The sequence below is a fragment of the Carettochelys insculpta genome, chromosome 2 (assembly GCF_033958435.1).
Source record: "Carettochelys insculpta isolate YL-2023 chromosome 2, ASM3395843v1, whole genome shotgun sequence".
In the NCBI taxonomy this organism is placed as follows: domain Eukaryota; kingdom Metazoa; phylum Chordata; order Testudines; family Carettochelyidae; genus Carettochelys; species Carettochelys insculpta.
The window spans coordinates 199,368,581-199,381,909 of record NC_134138.1 but is presented as its reverse complement, the minus strand read 5'-3'; the positions used below and the strand labels follow the sequence as shown (position 1 = coordinate 199,381,909).

At 41.9% G+C, this 13,329-nt stretch overlaps 1 protein-coding gene across 1 annotated transcript in view; it reads left to right on the top strand.

The window, feature by feature from the left end:
* LOC142009762 (collagen alpha-4(VI) chain-like) overlaps window positions 1–9,698 on the top strand; it is a 98,547-nt gene extending 88,849 nt beyond the window's left edge. Inside the window, exons 35-39 of the mRNA XM_074988296.1 lie at window positions 4,709–4,799; window positions 5,420–6,091; window positions 6,280–6,373; window positions 6,555–6,820; window positions 8,937–9,698. Of these exons, the coding sequence (XP_074844397.1) occupies window positions 4,709–4,799; window positions 5,420–6,091; window positions 6,280–6,373; window positions 6,555–6,820; window positions 8,937–9,085 (1,272 nt within the window). The 3' untranslated portion in view covers window positions 9,086–9,698. The remainder of the gene's footprint in view (window positions 1–4,708; window positions 4,800–5,419; window positions 6,092–6,279; window positions 6,374–6,554; window positions 6,821–8,936) is intronic.
* Window positions 9,699–13,329: the final 3,631 nt, after the last annotated feature.

Here is a 13,329-nt window from a genome sequence, read left to right as displayed (position 1 = left end):
GGGAAGACCCAGCAGGCAGGCACCTTGTTGGAGATATTTGCTAACAGCAGTCACAGATAGGCCAAATGACATTGTAGGCAATCTCATCCTCCTACATACATTTATCAAGCACAGTATTTAAACAAGTTGGGGTTTTTTTTCCTCATGGTTCCCCTTGGAAGGCTGTTCCAGAACTTCACGCCTGATGGTTATAAACCATCTAATTTCAAGCTTAACCTTACTGATGGCCAGTTTATATCTGTTTGTTCTTGCACCAGCTTTGGCTCTAAACTTAAATAACTCCTCTCCTTTCCTAGGCTACGTCTACACTCGCCCAAATCTTCTAAATGGCCATGCAAATGGCCATTTCGAAGATTACTAATGAGGTGCTGAAATACATATCCAGGGCCTCGTTAGCATGCTGCCGGCCTCAGCACTTCAAAATTTCCGTGGCTCACTGCCATGCGGCTTGTCCAGATGGGGGTCCCTTTTCAAAAGGACCCTGGGAACTTTGAAATCCCCTTATTCCTATCTGCGGGTAAACTGGAATAATCTGTTCATAGGAATAAGGGGCTTTTGAAGTTCCCAGGGTCCTTTTGAAAAGGAGCCCTCTCTGGATGAGCTGCGAGGCAGCAAAAAGTGGCAATTTCAAACTGCTGCAGCTGGCGGCATACTAATGAGGTGCTGAATATGTATTTCAGCGCCTCATTAGTAATCTTCAAAATGCCTATTTGCATGGCCATTTTGAAGATTTGGGCTAGTGTAGACATGGCCCTGGTGTTTATCCTTCTGATGTATTTAGAAAGAGCAATCATATCTCTTCTTAAACTTCTTTTCATTAGAAAAAACAAGTCATGCTCTTTGTTCCTCTTGTCAGGTAGATTCTCTGTTCCTCCTGCCATCCTAGTAGCCCTCCTCTGTACCTGCTCCAAACTGAATTTATCTTTCTTAAAGAAGGGAAAACAGAATTGCACATAGTACATCAGATGAGCTCTCACCAGTGCCTTTCACAATAGTAATAACATTTCCATATCTCTACTAAAAATTCTTTAACTGCTTCTAGTCCATACCTAGATTATCTTCAGCCTCCACCCTAACCACAGTGTTTAGTGGTCCCACTTCTTTCCTGTTTTCTTCTTATTTATATGGCTAAAGAAAAGAACCAAAACCCCCACTGTGACATCTATGCCCCAACACCTACCCACACTCCCCTCACACACTAAACTGAGAAACCCACATCTCTGAAGGTGCGTCTATACTAGGAACTAACTTTGAAGTTAATTTCAAAGTTAGGCACTACATTGAAGTAGCCAGCAGAGAGTCTACACACTTTTTCCCTTACTTCGAAGTTCCCTTACTTCAACATCAAAGTCCTTACTCCATTCCCAGGAATGGAGTAGTGCCTTACTTTGAAGTTTAACTTTGTAGTAGGGTGTGTGTAGATGCTCAGCTTCAGAGTTGCTTACTTTGATGATGTACTTCAAAGTAAGCAGCTTCAAAGTTATTTTTGTAGTGTAGACACAGCCTGAGTGTTCCTAGCCTCTGACTGTCAGATGCTGGAAGTGGTCAAGAGGGGATGGATCACTTGGTGGCTGCCTGTTCTGTTAGTTCCCTCTGAAGCACCTGGCATTGGTTACTGTTGGAAGACAGGATATTGAGCAAGATGGAGCGATGGTCTGAATTTTGGTGTCTAGCAAAGTTATGAATTTACGTATTCAGGCTCATCTTGTGAAAGTGTTGTGCAGGTTCCTTTGAGGATTAGGTCAGATGTAGAGTGATTGCTTTCTGAGAAGTATTCAACTATAGGCAATAGGCTGTTTTCCTGTGTGAGTTCATTTGAGAGCATTGTTATTGTCTGGTTTCATGCACATAATTATCAGGGGAATTTAGCGTCCAGCTGAGGCACACCATATGTTATGATAAGCATGTGTAGGACCCCCTAGATTTTGAAAGATACATTGTGGGGAGTGTGGATGAAGGATGCAGTGGAGACTTTTGCAGATTTTGCTACAGGTTCCATGATGCAACCTAATTTGGTGGGGTGTCCTTGTTTGGCGAAGGCAGTTTTAAGTATGTTTAGAGTGTATATCCTAGACTAGCTCCTTGCAGCATATTCTATGGTATCTGAGCACCTGACTTGGTGTGTTTGGGCTGGTAACTGAATCTCTGAAGGGTAAGTATGGTGATACAGGGGGTTCCTGTAAGGGGTTGTCTGTAGGGTTCCATTGTTGAGACTGATTGTAGTGTCTACAGTGTTGATGCTGGGCTGGGAGTGCTCTCGAGCGAGTTTTATGTATGGGCAATGGTTGTTGAAGTTTTGATGAAAATTTATTAGGAGGGTTAAGCTGTCTGTCCAGAGGATGCAAAATATCATTTATGTATCATTTCTTTTGTGATATATTGATTCAGCAATTCTTCTTCAAAGATGGCATATTGGGGAGCCATCCTAGAACCCCATGGCTGTTCCCAGAATTTGAACAAGGTGTTTGTTGTTGAATTGCTATTGGTGAACATAAAATGGATGAGTTTGATGATATGTTTGGGGTGGATATCTGAGGGCGGTCCATTGTCTTATGAATAATTGAGGTAGGCAGCCATGCTGTCATTGTGAGGGATGCTGGTGTATAAGAAAGTAACATCCATAGTAGCAAAGTTGGTATTCTGAGGGAGATGATTAATATTGCAGACTTGGTGGAGGAAGTCACTTGTGTCCTGGAGGAAGCTGGCCCTTTGTTTGAGGATGATTCCTCTGAGTCCCATATTCCTTCAGTAAGAATGCCACGGCCAGATATGGTGGGTCTGCACAGGTGCCCTTATTTGTGCATCTTGGAAGCATGTAGAAGGTAGCTGGAATGGGTGAGGTTGTAGAGTTTCTCTTGGGCTACGTCTACACGTGTATGCTACATCGAAATAGCTTATTTTGATGTAGCGACATCAAAATAAGCTATTTCGATGAATAATGTCTACACATCCTCCAGGGCTGGTGCCATCGATGTTCAATGTCGACGTTGGGCAGCACCACATCGAAGTAGGCGCTTCAGGGGAGCGTCTACACGCCAAAGCGGCACACATCGAAATAAGGGTGCCAGGAACAGCTGCAGACAGGGTCACAGGGTGGACTCAACAGCAAGCCGCTCCCTTAAAGGGCCCCTCCCAGACACACTTGCACTAAACAGCACAAGATCCACAGAGCCGACAACTGGTTGCAGACCCTGTGCATGCAGCATGGATCCCCAGCTGCAGGAGCAGCAGCCAGAAGCCCTGGGCTAAGGGCTTCTGCACACGCTGACCATAGAGCCCTGCAGGGGCTGGAGAGAGCATCTCTCAACCCCTCAGCTGATGGCCACCATGGCGGACCCCGCTATTTCGATGTTGCGGGACGCGGATTGGCTACATGTGCCCTACTTCGACGTTCAACGTCGAAGTAGGGTGCTATTCCCATCTCCTCATGAGGATAGCGACTTCGACGTCTCACCACCTTACGTCGATTTCAACTTCAAAATAGCGCTCGCCATGTGTAGACGTGGCGGGTGCTATTTCGAAGTTGGTGCGGCTACTTCAAAGTAGCCAGCATGTGTAGACACGGCTTTGGAGTTGTACAGGGAAGGATATTATTAAATTCCCGGGTAAATTGTAGTGTGAGGTCTTCTCTGAATTCTTTATAGTAGGTAGTGTAGGAGAGTTGATGGTTGGCCTTGCCAACATGTTCATCATGGTTGAAGATTACAATAGCACACTTTTTGTTCACGTTTGATCAGTATCAAGTGCTTAGATTTCAGGGAGTATGTGGCTGTTCTTTTGGTGGGTGGAGGGATTATGGTGGATGTGATCTTTGTCCAGAATTTTGCAGTCAATTTTTTTCATTCACTCAGGGAAGTGAAGCAATTAGTGTATTGATCAAGAGTGTGATTTTCTGCATTCTGTGGTATCCAGTCAGATAATTCTTTTTTCTCATTGTTGGTGGGGACATGGTAATTGTGAGTGGTGTCATCATTGTATGAAAGAACTCTTTGCATTGGAGACAGTGGAAGAATTCTTCTAGTTCTGCACACGTGAAAATGGTCTCAGATTTTATGTTATTTGTTTGCAGTAGCACCTAACCGTACCAACCAGTATCTAAAGCCCATTATAGCCAGCACTGTGTGCATGCAGGGTGAGAAGTCAATATTTGCCCTAAAGATCTCACCGTATAAATAGACAAAGCAGACAAAATGTTGGGGAAAGGAAGCACTATTGCCTCCATTTTGCACACAGGAACTTAACACAGAGAGGTTTCGCAATTTGCCTAAAGTCAGGTACATTTACTGTGGCAGAACCAAAAATGACAGCTGATCTTGAGTCCTAATACACCACTTTAAATACAAGACCTTCCTGGTTGGATGCATTATTTATGTAACCTTTTATTTCACTTTTACTGTCTCGCGGGAGTTGGTTTTTAATTGTTATTTTTGCTAACTTGTCCTTACATTCTGAGGGTTTTGTCTCCTCCAGATGTTGTGTCCCAATTATGGACAGCAGCTACCAGGACCCATGAGACCACAGTTCCCTTCCCAAGAAGTCATGCAGTTTCTTGCTTGTGCCTCTTCAGTGTTACATGCACAAACCCACTGTGCTGTGAATGGAATTTGTTTCAGTAGCCAAATATCTTCAGTTTAAAAAAGCAGTCTGTTCTTTGAGAGCAGTTCTTGTTTAAGCAATTTCAGCACCTTACATATTTGCTTTAAAACAGATGGATGACACTAGAAGATTTCAACTGCTTATCTGGGAAAGGCAGCAGGATGAGCGCTTGGAAAGCATCACATATTGCACACTATGCTATGGTAAGGCTGTTCATTTCACTTGAAACTCAGTGCTAATTGTGATTGTTATGTCAGTGTGCTTTCCTTCACAGCAGCAAATCTTCCAGACATTAGTGCCAATCACCTTCTAGCCAAGATAGATAATAGGAATTACAGTCTTGAAAATAAGAATTCTGTTTACTTGTTGCCTGCATGGCTTTTGGAAAAGTAAGTCGTAAATTTGGCATTTGACTGGAAGTTACTCAAAATAGAGTGACACTTCTGGGAAAGAAGGCTTATTTACTGTAATTTCCACATTTCAAAGAGGGGAGAGGGCAGAGGGAGTCAACAGACAGATAATGCTGGCAACAGAGTTAAAAAAAAAAAAGAGTTTGCTCAAGTGTCATTAAATTTGGTTAGGTTTCAAGGAAAGAGAAAAAAGATAAGCCCTTCAACATGTTGGCCATTTTCTGTTACCATTGCTGTGTTATACTTTATGAGATCACAGGACATAATTCTGAGGGAGTCAGTCAGTGTAGTTCAGCAGACCAATCAATAATTCGTATGTCAAATTTTAAAGGAAAGGAAGTACTAGTTCTGTTTTAAAGTGATTGCTGTTGTGACAGTGCAAAACAGCTTACTGGTCACTGCTTCCTGCCTAGATAAATGCAAACCAGATGTGAACTGTGAAGTAACTGTCCCTCCACTGCCTATGGTGAACATGGACATCACTTATGTCATGGACAGCTCTCGCAACATTGACAGGGACGAATTTGAGAGAGCCAAAAGCTTTGTGAGTACCATGCTCGATCACTTTGTTATCACCACGCAACCCAGGGAATCAGATGAAGGTGCCAGGGTGGCACTGGTGCAACAGGCTCCTCGAAGCTTTATCCCCTACAGAAATATGAGCCCAGTGAAAGAAGAGTTTGATCTGACCACTTACAACAGTAAATATTTGATGAAAAGACACATTCAAGAATCTGTCCAGCAGCTGGAAGGCCCATCTGCCATTGGTCATGCTCTGCAATGGACAATCAATAATATATTTTTCAAAGCCCCCCAGCCGAGGCAACACAGCGTTATATTTTCCATACTTGGAAGTAAGACGAGTTCTTGGGACAGACTGAAACTGAGAGAGGTCTCCCTGCAAGCCAAGTGCCAAGGATTCATCATGTTCACCCTAGCACTTGGAAATGATATTACCAGCAGCGAGTTGACAGAGCTTTCGAGCTTTCCAGCAGAACAGCATTTAGTGCAGCTGGGCAGGGTTCTACAATTGGACGTGGCATATGCTCAGAAGTTTAGTCGTGTCTTCCTAAACCTCCTACAACGTAAGTAGCACACAGTCCAACTTACTTCTATAGTTGAAGCAATGAGAGAATATGGGCATGTCTAGGTGAATGAGCACATTCACTATCGGTCACGAGAAGGTAGGCTTCTATACTGGAAGATGCTTGCTCAAATTCATAAGAATAGTTTAATACATTTTGTAGACTTACAAGCTGTGCTCTATCCACAGGAAGGATGAACAGTTATCCTTCTCCAGAACTGCAAGAAGAATGTGAAACCTTGAATCGAGGAGATGCACGACGGCAAGTAGCTATTCTGGAAAGGTAGGTAACTCCTTCAGAACTGTTTTCCAGTTTAAGGATCTGCCCCCTGGAAGGCAATAGCAAAATTCGCATTAGCTTTCACTGAAATGCAATCAGGATCATTAGTAATAACTTGAGTGAATGAGACTTCCGCTTTTTTTCTCATACAAACTATTGCTAAAATAGGGTATTTCCCTGGCAGGATGCCTTTCCCTAAATTTGGTGGAATTGACAATGGTGGGACTTTGCAAGAGCCAATGGAAAGCAGAATGGCAGAAGAAATTACAGAAGTTGCTCAGGAATCTGTCGATGTCCAACAAGAAGGAAAATATGATTTTGAGGAGAATGAGTATTTCACAGAGGACAATGCTGAAGAGGCCATGGTAGAGGAATATGGAGAAGCCCTAGGAAAGAATGGGGAAAACTTAAAGGAAACAGTAGAAACTGGAACTGCATATGCTGACTATGGTATGGTTGTTAGTTCCTGATGCAAAACCCTTTCAAATCATTGGAACGACTGCTGTTGCTTGCAATGGGCTTTGGAACTGACACGTAGTATTTAATCAGCTCCCTGGCTTCTTAAGCTTTTTGTTGGCCATACAAATGCAATACAGCTTCGTTTGCTTTGAGCAATTTCCGTTAGTGTAACAGGGCAGAACATATGTTATAATGTCGTTTTTAACTTTAATTTTGAATGTTTCGCTTGCAAAATACAGCTGTAATTCTATTTTAAAAATAAACAGACAGCTAATTCCTGAAAGTTCAAACTAAAACTAAGTCCTCAAAGCCTGCTATGACACATTGATGCTCTCAGGAAATTGCTCTGTTATTAATTAGCCAACAGGGCTGCTCCTTCTGAACACATGGGGGGAGTGCACCCATGATTCCATTACATCCCATTATACCTCAAGGGACTGAGTCACCCAGCAGGTATATCTCCATGCAAACAGATACTGATCAGATCCTGCCATTGATAACATTTCACTTTCCTTCTAGCTGTGTGCATTTCATTGCAGATTTTATTTACATGATGAAATAGGCCAGAAGTTAAAGAGTGTTGATCTGCTGTTACAATGCAAATTAAATAGCAGTAAAGTAGCACTTTAAAGACTTACAAAATAATTTATTGGGTGAGCTTTCGTGGTATTCCTGCGAGTCCTGGGACTTTTCCTTGCAACAAAGCCTGCTGCCAGCTTTGTCCACATATCTATTCTGGTGATACCATCACTGGACCTAACTAGGTTAGTCACAGAATCACAGGCACATTCTCATGTTCCTCAACTAACATCATATATGCCACCATGGGCCAACAATGCCCAGATGCTTTGTATATTGGACAGACTTCAAACTCTCTCAGACAAAGAGTTAATGGGCACAAAACAGACATCAAAAACACTCCTGATCGACAAACCAGCTAGTCTACATTTTAATGGAGTGGGCCATTCTGTTAATGACTTAAGAGTTTGCATCTTGTTGAAGAAGAATTTTCACTCTGCTTTGGAAAGAGAGACTGCTGAACTCTTTTTCATATTCAAATTCGACACATTAACACATGGTTTGAACCGGGATGCAAATTTTCTGGGACACTATAGGGGCTCTTTTGCATACTTGGCTTCATCTAATTCTTGACTCCCCCTCCCGCCGTCCCCTCTGCTCTCTGATTTATTCACCTTGATAATTTTTTTGTGATTTGTCAACCTTGATTACTATTTTTGGTTCTCTGTGCCTTAAATATTGAGTCTGTTCTGGTGTGACTATGGCCTGAAGAAGTGGGTCCGTCCCACGAAAGCTCACCTAATAAATTATTTTGTTAGTCTTTAAAGTGCTACTTTACTGCTTTTTTGTTTTAATAGTATATAGACTAGCACGGCTTTCTCTCTGTTGCAAATTAAATATATCTTTCAAGCTGCAGGTTCTGGGTCTTGAGTTAATTCACTGATGGTGTGGACCATGATATAAACTGCTCAATAGGTATGTGTAATACAACAGTTCCAAAATTTATTGGTTCACTTGCCACTTGTTTTAAAAAAACAATGTTCCTTCAATTTACTGCACAACACATGTACCACTCTTTGGGGTCTCCTGCTGTTAAGAGATGTTGTATCTAATTTCTCCTGTTATGCATGGCCTTTAGTGTCATTTGCTAGAAGTAAGTCATGCTCATAGAGATCTGTTACTAATCGCATCTACCACAGGGTAAAATAGGAAAAGCTTTTTACTTAAAACACAGTTCATGTTAACATGATTTGTCTGATCCCTATAGACCAAGTGTAACTGTTTGACAACCATTTTATAAACTAGCATAGACACTGAAACCTTATGACCTTACTTTTTCCCCATTCTTCCCTGTTTTCTATATGTAGCCTCCTCATTTCAAAAAGTCAGTAGTTGAAATGAGGGTGGAATTGGGTCCCCTCTAAATATGTGCTACACAGAAGTATTCTCCAGTAAGATGGGAGAAAGCTAACTCATTCTGTCCTCTGCCAGCTTAAACAGATTACTTTTTGCCCATGAAGTGCCAGCTCAGATATCTTGGCTCTCTCCCCCACAGACTTTAACTATAACCTTCATTTGCCTTTTTTGCATGCTTGTGTGGTGGATCATGATGGAAGAGAGTGCAAAGATTACAATCTCAGATGGTATTATGACAAAGAGCAGAACATCTGCATTCAGTTCTGGTATGGTGGCTGCAGAGGGAACCAAAACAGATTTTTAAACCCAAGAGGAAAGTGAAGCCTTGTGCACAGCATCTTCCTAGAGTGGAGATAGGCAAACCACTTCATTTCTTCAACCATGGTCTAAGGACAATGGTCAAAAGAGATCAAAAGAAAAAGCTGTGAGTTAACAATACTACTTCTAAATTTCAGGTGAAATAAATGTGTACATCTTTATTAAAATCCACATTGAAAGAAGGCATTTTCACTTATTTCTTACCTGCTAACTGAATAGTGAAAATGGAATTTAAAAAATGGGTCATTTGACTGATTTAAGAACTGTCCCAGGAAATATTATTGTCTTAGCCAATACTGTATTATTTAAAAGGATAAGGTAAAAAACTAACACTTGATACTGTTCTATAACACTAAAAGGTGCACAGCTCAAATATATTGAAAAGAATAAGTCAATACCTCAGGCATTTTTATAAAATAATATTGGATGTGATATTTTAAATATCAAAGTGTTTTCATTCATTTATATGAGTTTATCCTGCTTAAGCAATGGACCATAAAAACAAGGTAGCTCTCAAAAGCTGTAGAACTAGGATAGTTCACTCTGTCCTGGTCTGTGGCTGACACAGCCTCATTCTTAGTCTTTTTTTTGGAAAAAAAAAGTCTGAGTATGAATAAATTCCTTCTGCTTCAAATACAAAGGTGTGTGCTGCTGTGTTTTTTTTATCATTTTGACAACTTTGTAGATTTGCAGCATTTGCTTCTCAGCGGATGTAAGTGAGCATAGCTCAGATTGCTTTCACTGCAGCAGTAATACACAGATGAAATGGCAATAATTGAGTAGCATGAGTCAGAATGTTACGTCATTAGTGTATGGTATTGCTGCAGAAGTCATGTGTATTTTCCTTACAGCATAAAGAATTCCAAATCATGATTTTTTTTGTTTGTTTTTTGATACAGGAACCTGTTCTTGATCCTGCCTGACTCTAGGTGTTATTGCACAGTGGAATGATGTGGCTTCGCATCTCTAGTCCTAGATATGTGTATAAGTCCCTTTGTCTAACTTCTACTTTAGCAACAGAGAGGTAGCACTCTAAAGACTAACAAAATGATTTATTTGGTGAGGTGCTTTTGTGGGACAGACCCGCCTCATCAGATCAAACTCATTTCCAATACAGAATATGAATTCCAACTCACAAATTTCTCACTCTAATCTGTTTTTAAATTCTTTTTGCTCCAGGAACAAATTCTCAAGTCTTCAATGGAGTGGGCCATTCTGTTAAAGTGCCTCACTGACCGGCTTATGTGTATTAAGTTTCTTGATGTCTGCTCTGTGTCCATTTGTTCTTTGGTGAAGGTTTTGCCCAGTCTGTTGAACTACATAGTGGCAGGGCATTGGTGACACAAAATGGCATATATAACGTTGCTGGAAGTGCACGAGAATGTGCCTTTGATCTTGTAACTAACATGGTTAGGTCCAGTGATGGCATCCCCTGAATAAATATGTGGGCAAAGTCGGCAGCAGTGTTTGTTGCAAGGAAAAATTCCAGGATTAGTTTTGCTGTGGTGTAGCCTGTGGTTGCTGGTGAGAATCCTTTTTAAGTTAGGAGGCTGTCTATAGGAAAGGACAGGCCTGTCATCTACACCATAGTAATACTAATCCTGGAACTTTTCCTTGCAACAAACCCTGCTGCCAACTTTGTCCACATACTTATTCTGGGGATACCATCGTTGGACTTAACCAGGCTTCATTTCCAGGTTCCCCGCTGCAGCTGACTGCTGAGCAGCTCCAGCTGCCACAGCTTAAAAACGAAACTAAATTCAGTTGGCTCAACGGCAGGGAACTGAATTTAGATTTTTGTTTAAGTGGCGGCAGCCTCGGGATCCGCACGAGGAGTCAGCAGTGGCGGCTCTAGGAGCTGCAAGTAGCTCCTTAAAGAGCCACACATGGCTTCAGAACTGCAGGTTGCCAACCCCAGTTTTAGATGATTCTGGCAATGTTATGCACAGTTCTTTGAATCCTCAGTTAATATCATTGTGGCAGCACTTTTTGAATCAGCTATTGTCCTTTCATGCTCAGGTTGGCCTAAATGTGCTTAACACACAGAGCCAAGCTCGTATATCAGTTAAAGTGCAACTTCACTGAAACTGATGTGCTCAGCTAACACAGCAGATGGTGTGGCATAAGAACTTGAACATAAAAGAAACAGTGGGATTGTACTAGTCTTGAAGTGTAAGATATCATGACAATGTGCTGAAAACTAAAACTAAAGATATTTTAAGATGTAAACTACTCTCATCTGTTAGTACAGGACAGTACAGTTTACTGCAGGGTTTCCCAAACTTTATATAGCTGGGACCCAGTTCTTTTCAGTACTCTTTTTTGCAGCCCCAAAATATAAACATATATGAAACAAAAGAATAAAAAATGAATAAATGTTCACTGTTTATTATTTAGTCACAATAATAATAGTATATAGCAATAAAAGGCATACTCATAGTTTGCCCTATTATTACCTCGGAGATATATATCTACATATCTATATATAAAGACATATATATATATATATATATATATATATATATATACATACACACACTTTGCTAATTTCTCAATTGATTGAGAACAATTCACTGCATGACTGAGGGGGGGAGATATTATCATATGTGACTGTTCTGAGCTACATACGAGCCCAAAAAGGTCAGGTACTTCTAAAAATCTCAGGGAGTTGGGCACCAAGCTTTGACACGTGAAGGTTTTCACCCTAGTTGCACTGCTAGGCATGAGACCAAATCTTAGTGCCATTAGCTCCTAAGTACATATGTCCCACAGCAAACCGCAAATCCTAGACTGTATTATTCAATTACAAAGTAGCATAACTGACTCTTACTCAAGAAGTTGTGAACTGTGTAGTTGTCCCATAATCACAGGAGCCTATATCCTAAGTCCTTTTCTTAAATGCCCTTTGATTTCAGTGGGATACTTAAAGAAATGTTCTGTAGAATAGATATGCAACCAATAGGATTGTTACATTCAAAACAGACAGGAATCATCTCTCCAAGAGTTGTTAAAAAGGCAATGTCTCCATACTGAGGACTAATTAAGTTAAACAAGTTATTAAAATCATAAATTTAAAAAAACATTTAAAAAGACCTGTGTGGAAGGCAAGTGTGTTTGGACTTATTTTAAGTAGCATTTTTAGCTCCTCTTAAACCTCTATGGAACCCCAAGGATATCACAGGAAAAAAAAAAAGTTAAAACTCTAACTTTGAAGTTGCTATGAGCAGTTCCCACCACATGAACTGATTAGAACACGACAGCTTATCAAGTAGCAGACTGCATATTCATGGACTGAAGGAGTTACTGATGGCCTGTCTATGTGGTGGGGGGGAAGATAGCGGCAGGTGTAGAGTGCTGTCAATTACAGGGCCACTCAGAGCACAGCGCTGAAACCTCTGTTGTGTGTCCAGTGTCATCTGCCCACACAGTTGCGTGACCACACTTGTGGCTTTTGGAGCCGTGTCTCTGGGAGTCTGCAGGGCCGGATGGGGAAGGGGCACGTGTGGAATGTAGCAGGTGACTGAAAGGTGTTGATGGTGTCTGCGGGGAGGCAGCGTGGGGACACCACCTGTGTGAGAGGGGCAGTCACAGACCTGCTCCATCTGCACGGCTAGCAGTGCCTTGAGTCTGTCAGCTTGGTGCTCCATAACGTTTGAGCCACTTCACGGCTTCATTCCGGAGCTCAGCATCCTCCTTCCACTCTCTCCTCTTACCACCTCTCTATACCTTCCATTCTTTCGTTTCAGCAGCAGCCTGCAGCATAACCTTGCATGCCAAGTCTTTATTTTTCCAAGGCAGCTTCCTTGCCCTGAGCGTATTGTTCAGCCAGCAATAACAAGCAGGCAGGATTCCAAGGTTGAATCTGAAACCAAAATGTAACATTTTACAGAGTAGCCATTGTTAGCCCTAGACAGGGCACTAACAAAACCCAGTTTTAACACAAGCACGCAGACCCAGGCTGGTGGGGTACCACAGCGCTGTCAAAGGCAGATATACTGGGCAATGGATAAACAGTTTTCTGCTCCTGAAGTAATCCAGAACAAAGGCTACTGCACACTGACATGGGCACCAGACTCCAGTCAAGGCCACTCCCATACTGTTTGAGAGCTCTCCCTTCGATCAGTCACAGGGAGAGGAGCAGAAGAGATGAAGCACTGCTGAAGTGAAAGCAGGCTCCAGCTGCTGCCACCAGGCCTCTGGGCTGGAACCTGAAGGAGAGGGTGGGCCCAGATTCCCCTCTCCATCAG